This window comes from Equus quagga, chromosome 8 (genome assembly GCF_021613505.1).
Source record: "Equus quagga isolate Etosha38 chromosome 8, UCLA_HA_Equagga_1.0, whole genome shotgun sequence".
NCBI lineage: Eukaryota > Metazoa > Chordata > Mammalia > Perissodactyla > Equidae > Equus > Equus quagga.
The window spans coordinates 95,304,827-95,331,844 of record NC_060274.1 but is presented as its reverse complement, the minus strand read 5'-3'; the positions used below and the strand labels follow the sequence as shown (position 1 = coordinate 95,331,844).

General features: G+C 35.6%; 1 protein-coding gene and 1 long non-coding RNA gene across 4 annotated transcripts in view; one reads left to right on the top strand and one right to left on the bottom strand.

The window, feature by feature from the left end:
- The window catches only part of LOC124243544 (uncharacterized), a 33,231-nt gene extending 32,380 nt beyond the window's left edge, over nucleotides 1-851 (bottom strand). Inside the window, exon 1 of the long non-coding RNA XR_006889702.1 lies at nucleotides 793-851. This is a non-coding gene — a long non-coding RNA (uncharacterized LOC124243544). The remainder of the gene's footprint in view (nucleotides 1-792) is intronic.
- TMEM168 (transmembrane protein 168) lies at nucleotides 567-25,456 on the top strand. Of its 3 annotated transcripts, none has more exons than XM_046669160.1 (5): nucleotides 567-659; nucleotides 5,320-6,576; nucleotides 19,119-19,261; nucleotides 21,190-21,464; nucleotides 23,464-25,456. In XM_046669160.1, exons 2-5 carry the CDS (start codon nucleotides 5,449-5,451, stop codon nucleotides 24,009-24,011), a joined length of 2,094 nt encoding a protein of 697 aa, XP_046525116.1. In that variant the 5' UTR covers nucleotides 567-659; nucleotides 5,320-5,448; the 3' UTR covers nucleotides 24,012-25,456. The 3 variants fall into 3 exon arrangements, with proteins under 3 accessions (XP_046525116.1, XP_046525114.1, XP_046525117.1); XM_046669158.1 differs by lacking the exon at nucleotides 567-659 and adding an exon at nucleotides 815-1,033; XM_046669161.1 differs by lacking the exon at nucleotides 567-659 and adding an exon at nucleotides 1,952-2,133.
- Nucleotides 25,457-27,018: the final 1,562 nt, after the last annotated feature.

Genomic DNA, 27,018 nt, shown 5'->3' with positions numbered 1-27,018 from the left:
GACTTCTTAGAGATGGAAAGGGAATTCATACATTTTCAGGGCCTCCCTCATGCCAGAAAAAAATTACTGTTTCACTTAATATTCACAACCACCTTGCAAAGGTTACCATTTCATAAATGGAGAAACCGAGGTGGCACATAAGAAAGGGAGGAACCAGGAGTCAAACCCCAAGACTATCTGACTGCAGAGCTGTTGTGAAAACGCTGCCTCCGAGCAGTATCCCTTAAGTTCATCCAGAGCGCTCAGAGCGCAGAGCATCAGCCCTGGAGTTCAAGGACCCCCAGGAGACGAGCCTGGCGAACGTGCAACGCACAGGGTGAAGAGCGACATGGACAGGCCAGGGCTGGGGGAGCCTCGTGTTCTCGGTGGAGTCAAGACCGGGGCGGTGTATTAAACGGAGTCTGAATTAGAAAAGGGGGCGAGCCGAAGGAGCTTGGTCTTTAGCTGGTCAGGGGACCCACAGCCCTGTATTATGCCATAGATAGTAAAGAGCACCAACGCCTCCTGCAGTTTTTACAGCCCACGTGTGATCGTCCCGCCCGTCCTGCCCCAGTTTCGGTCGAGCTTGAGGCGGCGGCCTAGATACTAGAGGTCACGGTCGGCCCGCTCCCTATCCTCCGCCGCTGACTCCAGGTCTCGGGACTGAGCCTGCGCCTCAGGTGGGGCTGTCGGGGGCCGCGCAGCGCCTGGCGCACCTGGGGCCCCCGCCGCGCGGCGGCTTTGGGCGGGGAGAGGGGCCGGGCCTCGGGGAGCAAGCGCTACGCGCGGTTTGACCCCGGCGGCGTTCCGTACCGTCGCGGATTCGGCGGCGAGAACATGGCGGCCGCGGCCGGGCTGGTAACGGAGAAAGTTTCCAACGACACTGGTCTGTGCTAGTGGGGCCGGCCTCGGGCCCTCGAGCGCTCGAGCCCCCTGGCGTGCCACCTCCTCGCTCCGAGTAGCAGGCTCAGCCCCAAAGGCCTTCCTTTTACTGTGTTGTTCCCAGAGCCGACTCCGAGGGTTGAGAGAGCTTTGGTGGTGACGGCCGAGTCAGGTAGGGGGACCAGAGGGTGGACGGCGGGGCGGCGAGACCCGAGCACAGACACCGCCCAGGGCTCTGCGTGGTGCTGGCCCCAGGCTCCGCCCAGCTGGCCTCCCGGGGCGGGAGTAGGGATACTGCCCCGAGACAAGTTGACAGTGGGGGGTGGAGGATGGAAGGCGGAGGCGCCTCTCCGGGTCCCCCAGCGGTTCCCCACTCAGCTGGGCTCCCAGTGGTGGTCGCCTTCTCCCAAGATAGAGGGATGGTCGAGAACAGCCAGCATCCTTCTCAGGCCTCCCACATCTTGCTAGTAGGAGGCCGAATGGAAGAATTACTATTGCTGCCCTATTGCTGAGGGATTTAGTGTTCGAGGTACCTTTCTCCTTGTATAAGATGGGCCCAAAGAGTTATCATGAATTCACAGAACCCAAACCCTGGAGTTCCCCGACCCTGGCTGCTCAATACGGCTCTTTCAGCTTTTGACACTTCCCTAGATGGGACAGAAATAGTTTCTGAGTCCAAAGGTGATGCAAATAATACAGTGTGTCTTGGATTCCTTAGTGAGCCATTCCCTAGAGGTCAGACATGGAAGAGAACTTACTGATTTGGAGGAATTTGGATGAATTAAGTGAAGGCTAGAGTAAGGCCGATAAGGAAACCAAATATTCATGGAATCTCCCTTAGCTCTATTACTTCTTACCTGTGGGATAGGAGACAGGTTGTTCTTTTTGTGTCTTAAAAAGTGTCCAATAACTGGTTGCCATTCTTATTAAATATAGTTACTTCTGTATTAGACTTTATTTCTTCAACAAGTGTTTGTTGAGTATCTACTTTCTGCTAGGCTCTGGGCGTACAGTATTGAAGACAATCCTTCAGAGACCTTGTGATCTAGTGGAGGATGCAGACGTTAAACAAGTGTTGATGAATATTTTGCTATTGTACAGGAAGTAGGGGGATCATATAAATGGATCAGGGGTGATTTCCCTGAGAAAATGGTTTAAGCTGAGACCTGAAGAGTAGGATTAAGCCACACGTGAGAACTTGAGTGAGGCCAGGAGGAGGGAAAGGAGTGCACCTGGAGAGGGAATAGCATTTGTGCAGTTCAGAATTGAAAGGTGAGTATGGCTGAAATACAGAGTTTAAGAGGGAGAGTGGTAAGAGAGGAGGCAGGGGAGTTATTCACGTCCAATATGGAGGGCCTTATAAGGCATTTTAAGGAGTTTAGACTTTATTCCTAAGGGTTATGGGAAGCCATTGGAGGGTTTTACATAGCAGAGTGACATGACAAATTTTGATTTTATAGGGGATACTTCTTGGAGAAGGGCAAGAGTGGATACGGGGAGATGTTCAAACATGAGACAATGGTGGCCAAAATTGGGATGGTAACCTTGGAAATGGAAAGTAGTAAAAAAACATTCAGGAAGTATCTAGAAGAGTGGACAGGACCTGGTGAGGATTAATGTAGGTGGTGAAGAAGAGGAGGGTTAGAGTCGTATGGGGGGTTTTATAACGCAGACTCTGGCAGTTATTAGTTAACTTTTCCCATATGCAGATTGACTCTTGTGTGCTCCATTTTTATCTGCCTCTAAAGTAATTTCCCATTGAATGATTAGTGATGGCAGACAATTGTAAAGGATTGTAGTGCTTTGTTGTTTTATTCTCTGATTCACGTTTTCTTTTGAAGGTCAGAATGGGGAAAGACTTTGAAATTACCCATTTAAAAATAATTATTTGCCGTGTTGGTTTTGGCCCATAAGAGAGTGGCTGCATGTATTCCGTGAAATGGATGTACTGTACTTTATTAAGTTATTTACATATTTACATTTACTTTGTTTCCAGATTTTTACCTCTATTAACAGTGCAGTACAGAGTTAGTGCTTTTATTTCTGTCAGGTAGATTAATATATATGTGTACTTAAGGAGAGAGATAATTATAAGACGTGGAAATAGATGAGATCCCTCATAGAAAGTGTGTACTGAGAGTAAAGCCTAGACTTGAGACTGAACATCTAAAGGATGAGTTGGGAATGAAGAGCCTGCAAGGAGACTGAGAAGGAGAGAACAGTGAGTTAAGAGGAAAATCTGGAGACTGATCTTTGAAAGCTAAAGGAAGGGCAGGTTTCAGAAGATGAGAGGAGTTAATAGTGTCAAAGGTTGTTTGAAGAATGTGCAGGATAACGAGTGAAAAGTTCCCATCGGATGTAGGAACTTAGAGGTCATTTCAGAACTTTGCAGAGCAGCTTGTTGTGTGGTGGGAACCACTGTTTAGTGGTGTGAGAAGTGAAGCAACCAAATATTAGCTGTTAAAGAGGGTAAAAGATTGAACTTGGAGGAGGAAATGGGGATGAGTGAGGATTGTTTTTGTTTTGTTTATTTCTATGGGAAATTTTTTGTATTGTTTTTAAAAAGTGATTTACAAATGTTTAAGTGCTAGTGGAGTGAGAGTTTGAAGAGAGGGGAGAGACTGTCAAGTTCTGGAAGAGGCAGAAGGAAGAGATACACAGTATGGCTGAAAGATTCAGCCTTAGGTAGGGAGGGAACACCCTTCTTTCCTTGTGTCAGGAGATGTAGATAGAGGTGGGTTTGTGGTATTGGAAACTGAAGTAAGCTCCCTTCTCACATCTCTGTTGAAGGCAGAGTCATCTGGTGAGAATGCAGTGGGAAGTGAGCATCAGAGATTTGAGGATAGGGAAGAGAGGTCTGGATAGTTACAGAGGCTGGGAGAGAATGTTGACCAGAGAAACACAGATGTATGTCTCGTGAATTTAGAGTGGCAACCATTTAGCCTAGTGTGTGACTTTTTGCCAGCAGTGCTCCATAATCTGAACCCAGACTGTACCATCAACCTGTAGAGGATATAAATTCTAACATCTTTGTTGAATGGTTTCATAACACAAAGCAGTCATGTTAAAAAAATTCAATGTACTCTAGATTTTATCAGTTTCTCATACTTAAGTAAAAAGATAAAAGCAAAATATATCAAAGGAAAACATTAGTTTTAGTGTTGAGTGGTATTTTAAGTAAGAAATGATTAAATGAAAATGTAATTGAGGAAAATCAGTTAGAATACCTAGTTAGATAGATTTAGCTCTAAAAAATACACTTGTTGAACATATAGAAGTAGAATTAATAATAATAATACTTTGAACCTCCCAGAGACCCTAAGGTTGATTCAGTGACATTCTTCTCCAGCAAAGTGGATAATTAAAGGTTAATTCCAGGTTAAATCATGTTTCTGTTAGATTTTTCTTTTAGTGTCCTGCTATTAAGAAAGTGTAAATGCTGATCACAAACTAGTTACCTTTTGAATTTTAATCTAGTTGAATTCTCCATGGATATTCAGTGTGACCATGAGCCATTGCAATGGATCGGTTCTTCTGAAACAGTAGACTAGAAAATTTGAAGACTTATCTAGTAGATAGTTAAGTCATTTTTTGACCGCTGTCATGTTTTAAGTGCAAATTGTGGGGTCACTTAAGGTTGAAATAATTATCTGGTTCCTCTAACAAATAATCCTTGTAGAAACTTGTTTTAAATAGAACTGTAATGTTTCTAATATACTTTAAAATAACTGTTGGTCAACATTACACCTTTTCAATTTTAGCTAGAAAGTTCAGGAATTGGTTTGCTACAGAGATAATATTTAGATTTAGAAAGTAGGTTTGTAATCACAGTAATTTACTGGAGGTAAAAGTACAGGAAGAATTATGGATCAACTTTAGGGACTGAGTAACTTTAATACAGTTAAACTTCTGTTAAGATTGTTAGTTAAACAAAGACTAAGATTTTATAGCATTATAGAGTTGCCTTGTAAAAAGATGTAGAGGATTTTAGGCAGATAGTAATGGTCTTAATTATTGTATACTAGTGCCTTCAAATTAGAGCTGATGGTGAAGTCCCTTCTTCCGTTTAAAAGCTGAGTAGCTTTCTATTGTGCCAAACCCATCTGCCACAATCTAAGCTAAATTGAATATCTCACATTTGCATGTTGTTGAAAAACCAAATACTGGAAGAAGACTGGATTAGGTGAATTCCTCTCCATCTCTGGAAAAACAGTTTCATTGATGGTGATTTAGCCATGCAATCCCAGCGTGTGACGTGTAGAAGGGAGTGCCATTTTTGTTTGGATAAACTTCAGAGTTTTTAAGCTAGAGACAATTACATTTAAGATACATGCAAATTGGGTTTTAAACTGGGTTTCAGAAGAAACTTTATTTCTCACTTAATCATTATTTTGTATAAAAAAGATACATGTGAAAGGTAAATTAAATTAACACTGAAATATTTTTTCTTCTTTTTAGATCGCTATAAACAAAAATTCCACCAGACAAAATGTTGAAATAGAAGTTACAGATACATTGGATTTGCTGGATGAAACACAAGCGGTTAATTTTTGTCGAGTGGGAAGAAAGCCCAAATTGCCAGAGTACATGTGTAAATCACTGCGTTATTGCTTTAGTCATTGTCTCTACTTAGCAATGACGAGACTGGAAGAAGTAAACAGAGAAGTGAACATGCATTCTTCAGTGCGTTATCTTGGCTATTTAGCCAGGTTCAATTTACTGGTTGCTATATGCTTAGGTCTTTATGTAAGATGGGAAAAAACAGCAAATTCCTTAATTTTGGTAATTTTTATTCTTGGTCTTTTTGTTCTTGGAATCGCCAGCATACTCTATTATTATTTTTCAATGGAAGCGGCAAGTTTAAGTCTCTCCAATCTTTGGTTTGGATTCTTGCTTGGCCTCCTATGTTTTCTTGATAATTCCTCCTTTAAAAATGATGTGAAAGAGGAATCAACCAAATATTTGCTTCTAACTTCCATAGTGTTAAGGATATTATGCGCTTTGGTGGAGAGAATTTCTGGTTACGTCTGTCATCGACCCACTTTATTAACCACAGTTGAATTTCTGGAACTTGTTGGATTTGCCATTGCCAGCACAACTATGTTGGTGGAGAAGTCTCTGAGTGTCATTTTACTTGTTGTAGCTTTGGCCATGCTGATTATTGACTTGAGAATGAAGTCTTTCCTAGCTATTCTAAACTTAGTTATTTTTGCAGTCTTGTTATTTTTCTCCTCATTGGAAACTCCAAAAAATCCAGTTGCTTTTGCATGTTTTTTTATTTGCCTGATAACTGATCCTTTCCTTGACATTTATTTTAGTGGACTTTCAGTGACTGAAAGGTGGAAACCCTTTTTGTACCGTGGAAGAATTTGCAGAAGATTTTCAGTTGTTTTCACTGGAATGATAGAGCTTACATTTTTTATTCTTTCAGCATTTAAACTTAGAGATACTCATCTCTGGTATTTTGTAATACCAGGCTTTTCCATTTTTGGAATTTTCTGGATGATTTGCCATATTATTTTTCTTTTAACTCTTTGGGGATTCCATACCAAATTAAACGACTGCCATAAAGTATATTTTACACACAGGGTAGATAACAATAGCCTTGATAGAATCATGGCATCCAAAGGAATGCGTCATTTTTGCTTAATTTCAGAACAGTTAGTTTTTTTTAGTCTTCTTGCAACAGCAATTTTGGGAGCAGTATCCTGGCAGGTAAGCTTATAGTTTGTTTATTATGTCAGCGCCTATGATGTGTGATTAAATGCTTGCTTCAAGAGTTGAATTATTAGAATTGAAAGGTCAAGTTCTGGATTTCAGAAGGAGATTCTTTTTTGGTGCTTATTTAGTTTTATTCATGGAATTGAAGTAATGAATGAATATTGACTGGATAATGTAGTTTGATCTCTGGCAAAGCAGTACCAAAATGTTAGGAATACTCAGCATGTGACATGCCTCCTACCATCTGATTGTTTATGTGTTAATAAAACACTCACAGATTAAAGATCCTTAGAATATTAACATTTGAAGGGTGCTTAGAGTTTGTGCTTTAACCGGTTCATTTTACACGTGAGGAAACCGAAAGCCAGAGAAGATGTATCCAGAGTCACTGGTACTAGCCAGAACCAGGTTACCTAACTCCTATCTAGTCCACTGGTCTTCCTTCCCACTACAGCACATTTCCCTCCCCTCCCCCCCCCCCCCCCCCCCGGGGCTTTGGGGAGAAAAGAAAAAGAGGAAGATTAGCAGCAGATGTTAGCTCATGGCCGATCTTCCTCACTAAAAAAAAAAATCACCTAGGTCAAGTTGGTTGACGGTGGTGTTCATGTATCTATATCCTTGCTGATTTTCTGTCTAATTTTATCAATACTGAGAGAAGGATATTAAAAATCTCCATTATAGTTGCTAAATTATGTGTTTCTCCTTTCAATTCTGTCATTTTTCTTGCCTTGTGTGTTTTGGGGCTCTGTTCCTAGATGTATATACATCTTTAATTGTTATACCTTCTTCATATATTGACCTTTTTATTATTATGATAAGCAGCATAGTTGAGTACTTATGGCAAAGACCTAATGGTTGTTTGTTTTTTTGTTGTTGAGTTGTATGAGTTCTTTATATATTTTGGAAATTAACACCTTGTCAGATATGCAAATGTTTTCTCCTTGTTGGTAGATTGTCTTTTTGTTTTGCTGATGGTTTCCTTTGCCTTGCAGAAGCTTTTTAGTCTGATGCAGTCCCATTTGTTTATTTTTTCTTTTGTTTCCCTTGCCTGAGTAGACATGGTATTTGAAAAGATACTGCTTAGACTGATGTGCAAGAGTGTACTGCCTATGTTTTCTTCTAGGAGTTTTATGGTTTCAGGTCTTACCTTCAAGTCTTTAATTCATTTTGAGTTAATTTTTGTGCATGGTATAAGATAATGGCCTACTTCTTTTGCATGTGGCTGTCCAGTTTTCCCAGCACCATTTATTGAAGAGACTTTCCTTTTTCCATTGTATGTTCTTGTCTCCTTTGTCAAAGATTGGTTGTCCATAGATGTGTGATTTTATTTCTGGGCTCTCAATTCTGTTCCGTTGATCTGTGTTACTGATTTTGTGCTAGTACCATGCTGTTTTGATTACCACAGCTTTGTAGTATATTTGAATTCAGAGAGTTTGGTACCTCCAGCTTTGTTCGTTTTTCTCAAGATTGCTTTGGCTATTCAGGGTCTTTTGTTATTCTATATAAATTTTAGGATTCTTTGTTCTGTTTCTGTGAAGAATGTCATTGGGATTCTGATTGGGGATTGCATTGAATCTGTAGATTGCTTTAGGTAATATGGACATTTTAACTGTTTTTATTCGTCCAGTCCATGAGCATGGAATCTCTTTCCATTTCTTTATGTCTTCAGTTTCTTTCTTATAATAATAGAAACATCTTGTAGTTTTCAGTGTATAGGTCTTTCACCTCCTTAGTTAAATTTATTCCTAGGTATTTTATTCTTTTTGTTGCCATTGTAAATGGGGTTGTATTCCTGATTTCTCTTTCTGCTAGTTTGTTGTTAGTGTATAGAAATGCAACTGATTTTTGTATGTTAATTTTGTACCCTGCAACTTTACTGTGTTCATTAATTATTTTTAGTAGTTCTTTGGTGGATTTAGAGTTTTCTATATATATAATCATGTCATCCACAAAGAGTGACAGTTTTACTTCTTCCTTTCCATTATGGATGCCTTTTATTTGTTTTTCTTGCCTAATTGCTCTGGCTAAAACTTCCAATAGTGTGTCGAATAAGAGTGGCAAGAAGTGGGCATCCTTTTCTTGTTTCCGTTCTTACAGAGGAATAGCGTCTTTTGGTTTTTCACCATTGAGTATGATGTTGGCTGTGGGTTTGTCACAGATGGCCTTTATTATTTTGAGATACTTTCCTTCCAGACCCATTTTATTGAGTGTTTTTATCATAAATGAATGTTGGATCTTGTCAAATGCTTTCTCTGTATCTATTGAGATGATCATATGATTTTTATTCTTCATTTTCTTAATTGATTTGCAGATGTTGAACCATCCCTGCATCCCTGGAATAGATCCCACTTGATCATGCTGTATGATTCTTTTAATGTATTGTTGTATTCAATTTGCTAATATTTTGTTGAGAATTTTCACATCTGTGTTCATCAATATTGGCCTGTAATTTTTCTTTTTTGTGTTGTCTTTGTCTGGTTTTAATATCAGGGTAATGTTGGCCTTGTAAAATGATTTAAGAAGCATCCCATCCTCTTCAAGTTTGGGGGAGAGTTTGAAAAGGATAGGTATTAAGTCTTCTTTGAATGTTTGGTAGAATTCACCAGAAAAGCCACCTGGTCCTGGACTTTTGTTTTGGGGGAAGTTTCTGACTACTGTTTCAATCTCTTTACTTGTGATTGGTCTATTCAGAATCTCTGTTTCTTCTTGATTCAGTTTGGGGAGGTTGTATGAGTCTAAAAATTTTTTCCATTTCTTCTAGGTTATCCAATTTGTTGGCATATAGCTTTTCATAGTATACTCTTATAATCCTTTGTATTTCTGTGGTATCCATTGTGATTTCTCCTCTTTCATTTCTAATTTTATTTATTTGAGTCTTCTCTCCTTTTTTCTTAGTCTGACTAAGGGTTTGTCAATTTTGTTTATCTTTTCAAAGAACCAGGTTTTAGTTTCATTGGTCCTTTCTATTGTTTTTTTAGTTTCTATTTCATTTATTTCTCCTCTTACTTTTATTATATCTTTTCTTCTACTCTGGGCTTTGTTCTTTTTCTTGTTCTCTTCAGTATAGTGTTAGATTGAGATTTTTCTTGTTTCTTGAGGTAGGCCTGTACTGCTATAAACTTCCTTAAAGAAGCCTTTTGAGTAGATCTGCTTGTCTGCCATAGATAGGATCAGTTAAAGTAGAGAGACACTGAAATCAAGAAAGCTACCTAGGAGTAAGAGATAAGGACCTAGACTAAGTGATAGGGGAAAATTGCTGTGCTAAGGATAAGACTAAGAGAATCATCAAGGAAAAAACTGATAGATCTTATTGAGAAGTAAAATTTAAAGAGAATTTGAAGCAAGTTGATGCAATGTAGAGTTGAAGAATATTCTGACATATAGGAATGTAGGATAATGGATGTCACTGAGTTAATGACATAGTGGGCATTTGTAATTAAAATATTTTATAGTACGTTTATTTATTTTTTAAAGTATATTTTTAGGGAGTCAAATGTACTCTCATTTTACTATTAGAAAAGTAAAACTAACCAAACAAAAACGTGAGATTAATCTGCCTCATGGAACATAATTGTAGTTTAGAACTTAATTCCCCAAAATGGGCTTAGCCATATTTTCTTATGTTAAGCTTTTTTTTCATGTCAGTAGTTTTGAGTTTTGTTAGTTTTACTTAGCTTAATAACAAAATTTTTTTTGTTAAGGAAAAATTTGCATATGGTAATATTCACCCTTTTTAGTGTACAAGTCTGCACTTTGAAAAACACATATAGTTGCGTGCCCACCACTACCACAATCAACATATAGAGCAGTTCCATCACCCCCCAGAGTTCCCTCCTGTTCCTTTGTAGTCAGTCCCTCTCCCAACCCCCAGTACTTGGCAACCACTGATTTTTTTTTCTGTCCCTAAACACTTTCCTTTTCCAGAATGTCGTATATGTGAAATTATACCATATATACCTGTTTGAGTCTGGCTTCTTTCACTTAGCATAATTCATATGAGATTCATCTATGTTGTGTGTATCAGTAGTTTATTCCTTTGTATTGCTGAGCAGTATTCCATTGTATGGATGTCTCACAGTTTGTTTATCCATTACTCAATTGAAGGACGTTGAAATTATTTAGTTTTTGGTAATTATAAATAAAGCTGCTGTAAACATTCATAAGACAGGGTTTTGTGTTAACATAAGATTTTTATTTTACTTGATGCGGAGTTACCGGGTCATATGATAAACATATGAGTCATATGTTTAACTTTATAAGAAACTACCAAACTGTTTTCCAAATTGGCTGTGTCATTTTGCATTCTCCCCAGCAGCGTATGGGAGTCCCAGTTGTTTCACATACCCACCAGTGCTTGGTATTGTCTATTTTTTTTTTAACCATTCAGATAGGTGTGTAGTGGTAACTCATTGTGGTTTTATTTTCTGTTTCCCTAGTGACTAACGGTGTTGAGTATCTTTTCATGTGCTTACTTGTCACCTGTATGTCTTCTTTGGTGAAGTACCTATTCAGATCTCTTGGCAATTTTTAAAATTGGTTATTTTCTTGTTACTGAGCTCTTCATATAGTCTAGATATAAGTCCTTTATCAGATATATGACTTGCAAATATTTTCTCCCACTGTGTGGCTTGTCTTTCCATTCTTTTATTGTGTTTTTTGAAGAGAAGAAGTTCTTAATCTTGCTATAATCCAGTTTTTTCTTTTATGAATCATCTTCCCATTTTTTTTCCCCTTTGGTGAGGAAGATTAGCCCTGAGCTGACATCTGTTGCCAATCTTGCTCTTTTTGCTTGAGGAAGATGGTTCCTGAGCTAACATCCATGACAGTCTTCCTCTGCTTTGTATATGGGACACCGCCACAGCATAGCTGATGATACGTGTGTAGGTCCACGCCTGTGATCTGAACCTGTGAATCCCAGGCCACCGAAGTGGAGTACACAAACTTAACCACTATGCCACTGGGCTGGCCCTTATGAATCATCTTTTAATATCATATCTAGGAAATCTTTGCCTGACCTCATCTGAGTAGAATCTTTGGCTGACCCCACATGGATAGCTTTGTTTCTTGTTTTTCATTAGTTTTACTGAGTTTAATAACATTTTAGAATGAGTCAGTAGTATCATTCCGATTCATTTACAGTAAAAAGTTGGAATTTGGGGTCAACCTGGTGGTGCAGCAGTTAATTGCACACGTTCTGCTTCAGCGGCCTGGGGGTTGCTGGTTTGGATCCTGGGTGCAGACATGGCACTGTTTGGCAAGCCATGCTGTGGCAGGCATCCCACATGTAAAGTGGAGGAAGATAGGCACGGATGTTAGCTCAGGGCCAGTCTTCTTCAGGAAAAAGAGGAGGATTGGCAGCAGATGTTAACTCAGAACTAATCTTCCTCAAAAAAAAAAAAGAAAAGAAAAAGCTGGAATTTTACCATTCACTTGTGTTGTGCTTTGTTCATAATCTCATTCCAACTTTAAAATGCAATATTACAGCTGTTATCTCCTGCAGTTTGTATTATGTTTATTAAATGTGTTATTTGCTTTTCTCTTTTATACTTGTTTCCTTAAATAAGTCAATAAGACTTACACAGTACCATAGCATTTGGTGCTAGTTTTATTGCTCAACTATAGGCTTTTCTGAAATTATGGTAATTGATAATTCACATAAGGATGAAAAGGGAGGAAAGTGTCCAGATACCCAAGGAAGCACAGCCCATGGCTCACTCTTATGTTTAGAGATTCTCTGAAATCTGTCATGAGATTTGTTATTCCTTTCATTACCAGCCATGGTCATTTGCAGATTCCGTGGGTGTTTGATACAACTTTTTGTAGAAACTCTTTTGCCCCAAACCAGAAAAACCACAATCACAGTTGATTTCTCCATAGGGGAAGCAGTGGCAATCACCAGGTATGACAGATGTAACAAGATGAGCCTTGCATCCAGTGAAGGGTTGGAATCCACAGATGCAGCAGTTTCGTTTCCAGCAAGATGGCAGGATCAGCCATATTGCTTCACTTGGCATGGGGAGCAGGGAGTTGTCAAATCTGCTGCCAAAACTAAAAATGCATGTTTCATAATTTTTTGTTTTCATTTCTGTTCCTAAAGTTTTGAGCTATTTTAGTGTAGATGAGAGGGGGGACACTACCTCTTTTTAGCTTGAAGGTATACTTTTAATTTGATGTTTTATCACTTCTGCCAGAACACTATGAAACAGGAGTAGATGTCTCTTTTTCCTAAAACACCAATAACAATGGTCTGAATATTGTTTTATTCATGAAGTAAGAACATATTTCTTTTTTCCCCCAACTGATTTTCTAGCTTTTAAAAATTTTAATGACTGGAGATAATTTTTTCCATTTTAATAATAATGGCAAGACTTACCATGTATTAACTGTTTTCTATATGCAGATGGTAAGTGGCTGAGTGAGGGGTGAACCAAAGTCTACCTCCAAAGCTTGAGTCCTTTCCACTATACCCTATTGCCTCTAGTAGACAAAGAAATCCCCTGACTTTAAAACTATAGGTTTCCTGAGCCACATCCGACAGCCTAGTGGTTAAAGTTCAGCAGTCTCACCTCTTTGGCAGCCCAGGTTCATTTCCTGGTCACGGAACCACACTGCCAGTCTGTTGATTGCCAGCTGTGGTGGTGACTCACAGAAGGACTAGAAGGACTTGCAACTAGAATATACAACTATGTACTGGAGCTTTGGGGAGGGGAAAAAAGGGAAGATTGGTAACAGATGTTAGCTCAGGGCAAACCTTTCCCTGCAAAAAGAAACCCAAAAAACTGTATCTTTCCCAATGGTCTTAAGTTTCCTGAACTAAGCAAAGTTTTGGAAGTTGCCTGTTGTTTCTTAAGTATGCGTTTCTCACATTGAAGAGCACAATACCTCCACTTATATGGAGGTCCATTTATATGTTGCTCTGTAACATACATTTATATATTCTGTTTCTTTGTTGGGCTTCATTTTCTTTAGACTTCTATGTATAATATTTCCCAAATCGGGCTTACTTGAGGTGACTTATACAAAAATACTTCTAAACAAACAATAATAAAGAGATTTTTGTTCCTATTACCTGAGAAGTTTTAGGATATTTTGTCCATGACTTGAAAGCCCAGCTGAATAGAGAACTAACATCTAGTAACTATGCCAAGGATATTACTTATAGTTGTTTATTGGTCTGTTATTATGTTCACTTTATATCTGCTTTGAAGTTTGAAGCATGTCTTAAAGTTTGATAGTGAGCTTAGGAAGATTGGAGAAGCAAAGGAAGAAAAGTGCCTACACTTACTGGTTTTGATCAAGTTGATCTTATTTGTTACAGGGAGTTGTTTAAAATGGAAAGAACACTCCAAAGTGACAAATGGCTTTTAGCTTGAAGCTATAGACTAAAGGTTTGCATGCCATTGAAATTGAAGCTTTCTGAAAGTGGCAAGTGGATAAAACATCCTAAATTTATTTTGACTCCCCTTGACATATTTGCCGTCTCATCAGTTAAGATTGAAAATTTTTTGTACTGTGGAACTTCACTTTTATTTGTGTGTTATCTTGATAATATATTTAATATTGTTTTTCTAAGCTTGCTTACTCAAAATAACCTGAAGGAAGTATTTAATGATTTTTTCCAGATAAACTTGCTTTTTAAAAATCAATGGCAACATAAAATTATCAGTTTTTTACTAAGATTATAAAAAGCAAGTAATAACAGATCACCTGTTGTCTGTGAATTATCAGTAAACCTCTGAATATCTGCTATTTAGTCCTATTGTATTAAGTATCATCAGTGTTGTACAACTGACATGAGGGTATTGAATAACATCACCATCAATTAACTTTTTAATTGAAATTTTAAATTTAATTGAGCTTCTGTCTTGCCATCTACAAATTGATTGGCAATTGAAGTTTATCATTTATGTAGTTCACTGATAAATTATAAACTGTTTAACTTTTTTCTAATGGTAGAAACTTTTAATTGCACAATGAAAACCTTAGTTGTAGTAGCTTTATAAGATTATTTAATTCAGAAGTAGTCAGTAATAACCATTGGTATTCTATACATATGAATACTTAAAGGCCACATTAAATAAATAGGGCCAACTTTAAAATAAATATTTCTAGGCCTGCTTTCAGGAATGGAAATTTTCATTTTCTTTTCTGTAGGAAATAGGAAAAATTGGTAGATGGCAAATTAGGAAGCAGTCTTAACTAAAGAAAAATAGTTTGACTAAACAAAATGAAAAGTGAACTTTTTTGATGGTACGACATTCTAGTCTTATCCTTTACATATCAAAATTTGGTTCCCCATTCCAAGTAGAATATCAAATTCCTTAATGTTTATTTATGAATTTTCTTTTATATATACATATATATATATATATATATATATATATTTTCCCCCCTCTATGTTATAAAATTTCCTAGTAACTCTTGGTACAGAAAGGTTATTTAGTCACCTGAACTTCTCATTCTTCTAAAAACTATCTGTCCTAATTTTAGGATTAACATGCAGGGATTTTTCTTTTTTAAAGAGGATGCGATTTCATTGTAGTTCTATTTTTTAAAATCCTGTAATTATGTCTGAATAGCAAAGTAAATAAATAAACATGCCTGTAAGACTGTTGAGTAGACCAGTTTTATTCAGCCAGAACATTTTTTTAAATGTATGCCTTCAGGTAGCGATAATGCACCTTCCTTTAGAATCCTTACCACTACTTATTACTTCCACAGCTGCTTCACAGATTTGCTTTTCTGACCCTTGAAGGCATTTGAGTTTGTGACCCTTGCTATAAATTATAACATAGTGAATTATTTTTATTCTTATATTGCTATCTTTATCAGAAAAGTGCTAGTTATGTAAAATTAAAGGTAGAAATAATAAAGTTGTCATATATTGGTCATGTTATTTAATAATTCTTTTAGTAATTCTTCTATATGAATGGTTGACATAATTTGAAAGTAATCCTTTTGTGTAAATAGGGGTTTAATTGATTAAAGCATTATCTATTATAAAGGACCAACATATTCAATGGAAGGTATATAACTTGCAAAGAAAGTAATGAAATTATCAGTATTGATAGATAAGATGATTATCCAGCAAACCTGAGAGTTAACCAAAAGACCAATTGAAAATGCTGTAGGAATAATTGCGAGAATTATGCTGCATCTTTAAAATTGTAAACTATGTTTAAAGGTCGATAAAAGGTTGATTTTGCTCACTGGTACAGTTATCATTAGCCCAACCAGTATAAAAACTGTGTAACTTCTCTTGGACTTATATAACTTAAGTTGTATAAGAAGAAATTAAAAGTGTTTATAGTGGAATTATATTTTTTAATACCATTTAGGTGGCAAATAGTATGTAAGCATTAAAAAAATCAATATCCTGGAAATTACTAATCAGTTAGAAAATATAGTGGAAATTATTCTATGTATAAAAATTATTCCATTCACAGAACAACGGAAACATAAAATGTCTAGAAATAAAATTTAAAAGAAAATTCTGGAATTTTTATAAAGAAATACTATAAAACTCCACTGAAGTTTGTAAAAGGAGACTTGAATAAATTGAAAAACATACCATACCTCTGGGATAGGAAGACTTAACACTATGCCCTGTGGACATTTGTTAATATAGAGGAAACAGTTTTCAAAGCTGAGCTACACTTTTAGTGCTGAAAGAGAAGCAGAAATCAAAGTCCAGAGCTTCAGAAGTGGGGTCACCAGTAAATTACCTCCCATTTTAAGATGACACATTGAAGGAAAAGGATGGAGCCATGTATATGAAAGTCATCTCATGAACTTGCATCCTGACCCAACCTCAATTAAGTGGTCAAACCTGTATTATGATATGTAGACTAGTAATGCCCCAATTCCCTGGAAGAAACAAACAAAAATCCTGTTAGAGAAAGTATCATCTTAGGCCTGAAATTAGTCATGTATTTTTTTACATAGTGTCCAGTTCATAAATATAACCAGATACACGTACACGCACACACACACCACATCAAGAGGAAGAGGCAGAACCAACAGATAGGAGGCAGTCCAAAAAGTCTTGAGATATTGGAATTATCAAACAGAAAGAAAACCATCATACTTATTAAGTCGAAAAAAATAAAAGCAAAGATAGTACATAATGGTAGGAAGTTGGAAACTATAAAAAAGTGACAAGGCAGATTTGAAAAAGAACCAAAAAGAAGTTTTCAAAAATAAAATAAAAATAGCTGAAATAGCGTGCAAGCTTAACAGGTTAGACAAAGCTGAAGCAAACATTAGTGAACTGAAAGATATGGTCCAGAAGAAGCTACGCAAGAAGGAGCACAGAAGAAAAAGGGAAAATACTATACAGAAGAAAAGGGTAAGACACACAGAGGATCCAGTGAGACGACCTTATCTGTGTTTTATTGGAGTCCCAGAAAAAAAAGGAGGAAATACAGGCCAAAGGAAATATTTGAAAGGATAGACAAAATGGATCCCAGAATACTTGATTTATGACAAAGATGGCACTGTAGAGAAATGTGGAATGTTTGAAACTTTCAGTAATTGGTAATTGGACAATTGGGTGTTCATATAGAAAAAATGAAATTGGACCATTATTATAAGCAAATGTCAATATCATTTGGATTATAGACCTAAGTGTAAAGGGCAAACCAATAAAGCCTTTAGAGGATGGTGTCAAATATCTTCTTGACCTTGGGGGAGGAAGATTTCCTTAATAAGACACAAGGTGACTACAGTTAAGAACTTATGTTAAGCAAAAAACAGCATTAAGGGAGTCACTGAGGAGGAAAGGTACTTGCAGTACAATCAACAAAAGACTTTTATCTAAAATATATTGGGAGAAAAACAAAGCTGTAGATCACTATTAACAAGGCAGCCCCATGGAAAAGCAGGCAGAATATTTAACACTTCACCAAAGATGAAACCCAAATAATCAAAGGTATTTAACACAATTAATAATCAGAGAACTCAATACTTATCCTGGTTTTGTTTATGATAGATAATTAAAAGGAGTCTAAATAGCCATAACAGAATCAGATAGTTAATATTTCATGCTTAGGATGGGATGCCATTTGGTCTTTACAAATGACTTAGAATTATATTAATAGCCTTACAATATATTAAAACATTTACAGAACATTAGATATGATCCCACTTTGGTAAAAAAACAAGTATATGTGAATATATTCCATTAAATCTGGAAATATTTCAAAAAATTAATAACTATGGATGATGGTACTTGGAATAATTTTGATCCCCTATCTTTTTTACTTATTTGTACTTTCTAATGTTTCTAAATCGAGCATGTACTATATTATTTATGTAATTGATAACATAGAATGTACCAAAAATAGGGCATTATGTCCATTTTTTCATTATGGGAGTCAACTTGCTATTTTTTATTAAAATTCTAATCCAATGAACCTCTTAGTGTTAGAAAAATGTGCATTCATGCACATAGGCACATGGCTGTGTAGTATGTGCCGTGGCAACACAGAAATAATATAGAATAGTATCTTTACAAATAGTGTAAAGATACAGATCAGGATTGAGTGACTGTCATCTTTCCATTTTCTTTTCACTTAAATGCATCCTTTAATATTTTGTCTTTTTATCGCAATTACTACCTAATCTTACCTACTTCTTTTTTCTTTCCCCCACCCCCCTTCCTCTTCTCTCCAAAGCCCCCCAGTACATAGTTGTATATTCTAGTTGTAGGTGCTTCTGGTTGTGCTATGAGGGATGCCGCCTCAGCATGGCTTGATGAGTGGTGCTAAGTCCGCACCCAGGATTCCAACTGGCAAAACCCTGGGCCACGGAAGCAGAGCACGCAAACTTAGCCACTTGGCCACAGGGCCAGCCCGCCTACTTCTTTTAATATTTCTTTTTCCTCCCTTTTTCTGTTCTGCTTTTAGGATGCTTAAATGTCTTTTTTCTTTTTTTACAATTTTGCATTTAGTCTATAGAGAGTCTTGAGCTTTTCAAAGGAAAGCTGTATTATAAGTTTAATTAAATATAAGAGTGGAATTCATTTTGATAGCTTTAGGATCTTAAATTTTCTTTAAGATTTTATTCTTTTAATTTCCAGACTTTTCACAGGAAAAAAGAAGGGCCCTTTCTAAAGTACCTTTTCTGATAAAGTAAATGAGTGTGTTATTTGAAAAATGATTTAGGGCATGTGGTTTTAATAGGAAAGGATTTGTTGTCTGGCTTTTCTCTGTCATGTCAAGAGTGGTTATGTTTTGCCTTGTTTCTGTAGTTTGGGTGGGATGTTATTTGACAAATGAAAAAAATATGATGTGCTGTATTTGTTTTGCCATGACTTCTAAGAAGCTTAGAGATAAGTTTAGGATTTGTTGCTCATCCATATATACTTGTCTGCTTCAGCTTATAATTGTTTTTAGGTAATTTTTCTTTTTATCCTTTTTGAAAATAGAGGTAAAAAACGTGAATAAATATGCTTGTATGAAAATGTATGTACGTATGCACACACGTAAGTGCAGTCATACACAATATGTAAACATGCTGTATTAAATTTCTTTTAGCCAACAAATGGAATCTTCTTGAGCATGTTTCTCATTGTTTTGCCATTGGAATCTATGGCTCATGGGCTCTTCCATGAATTGGGTAATTGTTTAGGAGGAACATCTGTTGGATATGCTATTGTGATTCCCACCAACTTTTGCAGGTATAGTAATCTAATAAAATTAGTAATAACTACTTGACTCGAACATTTTCCCAATATTTGTATGAATATAAACAGAAAATCTGGTAGCTCACTTTTTCAAAACTATAAAATACTCTGTTGCATTTTTTTCATTTATCCCAAGTATTTAAAAACATTTACTGAGTAATAATGTAGTCTTCAGGGTTCAATTTAAATATGTTTTTGATAAATGTGATCAGCTTATATTTTAACTAGAAATAAGAAAATATGAATGAATTTACTAAGGAAAAGTCCTGTCCTTTCTTTAGAAAGGGGTATCTTGTTTAAGAAAATGTGCCCTGAAACAACATGGGGAAATACAATAGAATGTACTCTGGACCTGAGAGTCCTGAATTTCTAGATCTCTGTTACCTTAGGCAAATCATAACTTCTCTGAACCTCAGTGTCTTTATATAAAATGCAAATGACGATACCTATTCTGCCTATCTCAGAGGAATGTTATGAGAAGCTAATGAGAATATGAATGTAAAAATACTGCCCACTGGAAAATGTCATACAAATACCAGGAATTCAAAAGATTGGCAATGAATATTATATATATACTTGTTGGATTGCAGTTTTATTCCAACATAATTTTTGGCCCTGAATGTGTGGCAGATCTGTTTGAACTGTGAATATTGCCACATTTTAATGTTTCTTTTATGGTTAAGTACCTTTGAAATAGAAAAAACATTGTTCTTTGCCATTAATGAATTCTGATGACCAAGTATTCATCATACTTTCCTTGGCAGAGGGAAACAATGACTTGAAATCAAAAAGTTTTTATCTGATTTCAGATATATGGCATATAAACCCCAAATAGACTATTTGTAGTAAATATTTTCCTCCATGTTAAAGGCTTGATAAAATTTGAAGATTTGCATGAGAAGTAAAAGAAACAGATTTAGAGGGTCCTATAAAGTAAGATGTGGCAACTCTGCAGAAAGAATATGTAGAAATAGTAATTTGTACAGATTTTTATTTCATTATAATTTTTATTTATGCATTGCTTATTCTTTTTTTGTGATTGTTAAATGTTACAAATATGGAACAAAATGCTTTATTCTTTTGATGAAAACTAGAATGTTATCAGAATAGCATTGATAATATATGAAGCAAAATGTAAAGTTTTCAAAATTCCTGATAGAAATTTTTTTTCTGGATAGGAGTGAAGATTTTTTTTCTCCCTCAATATTGATAGTATTTTGATTCTGCTAGTTGTAAGACTTTGTTTACCATCTTTACTAGAGTACCATTTTACTTAATTCCAGGATCAGATCTAAGTCTTCAGTTAGTGTTCAGCAGCATAAGGCAATGGACCTAAATTTTAGTAACTCTTTTAAAATGCCATTTACTAGTAGGTAATTTCTTCTATAATTTGTGTACGTTAGTTTAGTAAAACTTGAACACAACTTTATAAAGACTGTCTTTTTCAGTACAGAGTAAATATGTAATTTAAAAAAATGCTTTCATGTTTTGTTAAGATTTTATTTCTCAAGAAAAAAAGGTTCTTTCCTTATAGTCCCCACCCCAGTGTTCTTGAAGCACTGTTGTGATAAAATTAGTATAATCTTGCCTTTAGAAAGTCTTGTCCAGTATCTGACATTTGGTAAGAAGATATGCATAAAGAGTGAAAAGTAGTACTGTTTACATTTGGAGACATTGTCCCAGCTTTCAGTTTGGTTATTTGTTCTATTGATAAGAAATATAATTTTTACAAACTAGGCTTTGATTTTCCAAGTTCAGTTCTTAGCACTGTAGGAATTTTAGAAAAGATGATTTTTTAAAAATCCTGCCATTTAGTTAGCAGCAACTATTTGATTCTTAGATAATTAATTATAAAGGATAAAAATATGACATAGAATGAATACTTATTAACATCAAAATAATATTTTTTTCTCCTTCTTCAGTCCTGATGGTCAGCCGACACTTCTTCCGCCAGAACATGTACAAGAGTTAAATTTGAGGTCTACGGGCATGCTCAATGCTATCCAAAGATTTTTTGCATATCATATGATTGAGACCTATGGATGTGACTACTCCACAAGTGGACTGTCTTTTGATACTCTACATTCCAAACTGAAAGCTTTCCTTGAACTTCGGACTGTGGACGGACCTAGACACGATACATATGTTTTGTATTACAGTGGGCACACGCATGGTACAGGAGAGTGGGCTCTTGCAGGTAAATTCAGCTCTGGCAGTTTCACTGTTGTGAAGATACACTATTTGTGGAAGTCGGTCCTTCACATGGAAATATTAAATTTCCAGAATTCTCAATTTTACACTTCATAGTTTACAAAATATACATATGACTGTTTTGTTTTTCTTTTCTCTAGTATACCTGTTTAGGATAATTTTAGTAATCTCTACAGGTTTTGAGAATGATGTCTTATATTGATTGGAAGAAAAAAATCTGTTTGATCTGAGACTTATAATCACTTTCCCTTTGAAGTATTTTCCGAATTATTAAATATAGTTACATTTTTCAGAAGCTGATTAAATTTTTGACTAGTACCTCTAGTAGTGATTTCAGTAGTCCTGCACATGTACGGTTTTACTTATGTTAGAAAGCTCATCAAAATTTTAAATAGCAGGCAGTGTGATATGGGGGGAGTAGCACTTAAGTCAGGAGACTTTGGTTCTGGTCCTGATTTGCCCCAACCGTGTTATTTTAGGCAAGTTACTTAACTTCTCTTAGCTTCACTTCTCCCATCTGTAAAATGAGGGGGTAATATTAAATCTCTCTGTCAGGGAGAAATGAGATGTCGCTCCATTACATGTAAGTTTGTGTGTAGGTCTTCCCAACTAGAATATACACCCTGTAAGTCAAGGGCTTTGTTTTATGAGTTATTTGCTTAGTGCCTAGAACAGAGCCTGGCACACAGTAGGGGATCCTTAAGTAACTGATAAATGGATGAAATCATTGAATGAATCATGAAAAAAAGGATAATTTTCTTACTTTTACATTACAAAAACTTCTTTTAGGCTTAATTGTACTCTACTTTTTTTCCATAAAAAATTTTAGATGTGTTTCACCAGGAATACTTACAAATAATAAAAATCATAAAATGTAAATAGAAATAGATATTCAGATCAAAGAAAAATATAAACAGAACTATTGTAGAAGGACAGAGGCAGAGCTGCCAATACAAGAACTTCAGAAGGAAGGAAACAAACTCAAGGTTAAGTTGGAAATGATTTTAAGCCATCGTGGTCTTACTAATTTCATGCCCGATTTGGAACAGGATTTTATCATAAAGAAAAATATTTTTCTAATTTTTTGTTTTTGCAAATAAATATTGAGCAACTCAATAGCTGTCCAGAAAGAGTAAAGGCAGACTAATACTTATTGGGCACATTTGAAGCACAGCAACTATGCTGGGTACTTTATACACATTATTAGATTTAACCTTCACTTGAAATCCTTTGAGAACACTACTGTCACTTCTATCATCTTTATTTTTCCAAAGATGACATGAGAGCTGAAAGTGGTTACATAATATCTCTTGGTCATACTACTGATAAGTGATGGAACCATGATTTAAGCCCAGATCTGCCTGACTCCTAAAGTGTATTTTTTCCCCATTACCATGTTGCCAGTAAAGGCAAAAACCGTGAATGTAGAGAAGTGGCATGTTCTGGTTAAGTAGGTGTTTTTTATTAGTATAGTTCACCCATTTTCAAAATATTGGAATATAGAAGAAGGTAGTCAACATTAAAACTACTTGAATATAGCTTATAAAATCATTTACTTGACCTGTAACTTTCTAATAATTCAGTGTAGAAAACAACTTTTTAACCTTATAGCTCCTTTAATTCCAGGTAAAGTTTAGCATTCTGTGTACTTCAGAGCACAAGAGAAAAAGTTTTAGTCAATTCAGAAGTCTTTTTAGAAATAGAATTTCAGACCTAAAAGCAGGGATTGATTATTGAAAACTTACTACAATGGTTATAATAATAAACTATAAATCAAATGGGAAAGAAAGGCATAGTTTTGGTGGTTATGCGTATGTTCTTAATTAAGTCTGTTTTTAAAAAATCTTTGTTTGAAAGGAAGGCTTTATCTGTTTTTTCGCTTACAATTTAATTCCAAGAATTAAAGAAAATACACCTAAGACAAAGAGTATTCTTAATGAGAGGCTTCAGGAATTATAGTCTACTGAATTTTCTTTTGTTCACAGGTGGAGACATACTACGCCTTGACACACTTCTAGAGTGGTGGAGAGAAAAGAATGGTTCCTTCTGTTCCCGACTTATTATTGTATTAGATAGTGAGAATTCAACCCCTTGGGTGAAAGAAGTGAGAAAAATCAGTGACCAGTATATTGCAGTACAAGGAGCAGAAATGACAAAGACAGTAGACATCGAAGAAGCTGACCCACCTCAGCTGGGGGACTTTACGAAAGACTGGGTAGAATATAACTGCAACTCCACTAATAACATCTGCTGGACTGAAAAGGGACGCACCGTGAAAGCAGTATATGGTGTGTCAAAACGGTGGAGTGATTACACTCTGCACTTGCCAACGGGAAGCGACGTGGCCAAGCACTGGATGTTACACTTTCCTCGTATTACATATCCACTAGTGCATTTGGCAAATTGGTTGTGTGGTCTGAACCTTTTTTGGATCTGCAAAACTTGTTTTAGGTGCTTGAAAAGATTAAAAATGAGTTGGTTTCTTCCTACTGTGCTGGACACAGGACAAGGCTTCAAACTTGTCAAATCTTAATTTGGAACCCAAAGTGGAATATTATTGAGAGTTCATACTACTAGTTATCACTAACTTGCCATTTTTTGTATATTTTTATTTGTGAAAAGTTATCTTGCTACTTCTGTAGCTGCTCTCTTTGTCTTTTTTCAAGTAATTATGGTATATGTAAGGTGTTGGGAATCAGCATTATTTTATACTAAAAGTATGTAGGGAGTCATAAATTCTGACTCTGTAAATGCATAAGAGATGTTAAAAATAACAATGCACTTTGAGGAATGTTTGCATATGCCTCTGATTAGGAAGAAAACATTTGTCTATGCTCTGCAGTGGCCAATGAAGAATTACTAATGCCTTATTTTCTAGGCATAGATTAGAGAATGTAGACCAGACAATTTGTTTACTATTACAAGAAGACTACCAGTTTGCTTACAGGAGATTATTTTTTGTGAACAGTAGGTTTGAGTCCAAGACCATTTGAAGAATTACAAACTCTTTCTTAGAAAAAGGAAGAAGTCTGCTTGAAATGAATGCAAAATTTCCTTTTAGTCCATCACATTCAAATGTCTTGGTTGTGACCTGTTACCAGTATAGGAGAGAAGCCCAAATCACTGTTTAGATCAAAACATTCTTCATGTAGGTAACTATAAGAGGCTAGTGCCTACAAATTACTTCTTCATGCATTGTTGGGAGTCTCTGAAAGCACTGGCGATTTTAAGAGTCTTTCTCAGGGTAACTTAATGTTTTCTTAATGAACAATGTTTTCAGCTAAAAAGTCCTTCCAAGTATATTATCTGCCCTTTCAAAAAGTAATCTTATAAAAGAACTTTAGCAATTTCTCAATTGATTTAGGCTATTTTCAGTATTCAGAAATGATTTTGATCTCTGTAGAATTAATTGTCTGCTTGAAAATTATTCTTCAAATCCCTTTTAGTGGCAACATTTTTTTCTATTGAAGGTCAAAGGATTGGAAACTGGTTCTTGTATCCATGTAACGTGTTATGTGAAAAAGTATTCATGTTGGCAATTTTAGTTAAGCATTATGGTGTGGGTGTAATTTTTAAAACTTAATTCAGTGTCTCGTCTGATTAAAGCAGGCACTGATCAGTGTATCTCCTAAGAGGTAGTTTACCTCCTATTCCCTTCCAATAATCCTTACATTCTAAATTTTCATCTGTGAGAAATAACAAGAGGGAATAGATTTAAATTGAGGGATAATCTAATCTTTGTTGTTTAAATGGTGTGACTTCTCACATTGAAGCCATTTTTCCGGCCTCAGAGAGGACGTAATGCCTCTACCATTTTCTACCTGGTGACTTGAAAATTGAAGTTTTAGTTAGGAAGAAGTCACTTAGCGTCAGGGAACTTGTATACCACTATCTATGCAGCGTTGTTATAGTCTGATTATTTCTGTGTTTTGAATATGATTTTCCTAATGCTTTGAATAAAATTTTGTTAAAAATTCATTTCTCACATAATGTGCAAATAACACTTATTGAATACTTTAGTATATTAAAAGTGATAGTCACAAGAAAATTCCCATGTATTAGAGTTTACGGTTGGTAGCAGGTTGATTTGAAAATTTCCAATATTTGGTTACATATTTATATCAAGATCATCCAAATGAAAGTGTATAGTGTTTCATTACTATTTAGAAATAGTATAGCAGAAAAGCCAAGTGTTAAAAGTATGAGCTTAGAGCTGCAAGAAACAGTTGAATTAATTTTAAGTAAAATCTCTTTTTAAATTTCTAAGCCAATATCGAGCATATCTCTTTGCTCTGAAAAAGCCAAACATAAAAGTATATTCTGCATCCTTTATAAAGTGATATTATTATGATGGTACTGAAAGTCACATTCAAAAGATAGCAGACAGTTGTACAGCCACAAAGCTAATGTTTTAATACATATTTTCTGTGAAAGTACAAACAAACAAGATCTGGGCTAAAAACGTGACTTGAGCCAATTTATTAACCAAAAAGTATAAAATGTCCACTTTTGGTGAATTCTCCTACCCAAACAAACAAAAAACTATAAATGATTGTTAGATGGCATCCTAAATTAAAGTTACCAATTTTAAAACATTAAAGTAACTGATAGTATGGAGAAGGAGTATTATAAGAAGGATAAAATGATTGGTTACTTTTACCTAAAGATTAAAAACAGATCTAACAATCAGACTGATTTTCTTATGGCTTTCATTTTATATATCAATGTTTAGGAAGGAGTTACTCGGAGTGATAGGAATTATTTTAGGGCAAAACTTTATCATTCTGCTAGAAAGAAATAGATAACATGGAGATATTTTTCAACATATTATTGACCGACTTTGTTTCCTTATATGATACCTTGCTAAAACCACAAAAGCACTACCCCCATAAACATCTTTTTAAAAAGTGTACACTGTTATGTGATAAATTGAGGAGCCAAGTTGTTTCTCTTCCCATAACTTTTCAGTTATGCTATTATTTCATTCAAAAATTGTTTTAGTTTACTCTGATTAAACTCTTTCTCCCTAGGATACTTGGATTTATCTTTGCATAGCTTTCTATCTTGTTCTTCTTAATAAATACAGAGTTCTACAGAAAAGACCTTTTTCAGAAGACCATTTTTATGACCAGTGTTTTTGTAAGTTCTATGCTTTTAAAAAATTACATTGTTAATTAAAATGCATTTATATTTAATGCATTAGTGGGCAGACTTTTTTATTTTTGGTAAAATCTTCATTAGAATCTATTTGTAACTGTATGTTTTGTTTGTAAGTTTTGGCTTAAGTATATTTGCTGTTTTGGGTAGTGCCTTTTTATATGTATTCTTTCACATTTAGAACTTAGTCTTTTCTAAAGTAATGTTCTATATTACCTTTCCACAGGTGATATGATAGTTAATATTAGGAATGCCAGAAGAAAATGGTTTAATTTAAGAATGTGATTAGGTATATCTGAATTTGATTAGGTATATTTGATAGTAAATGCTCAGAGGAGTTAGATCTGTTAGTACTTTTGAACATCTCTGCTATCCGAAACTAC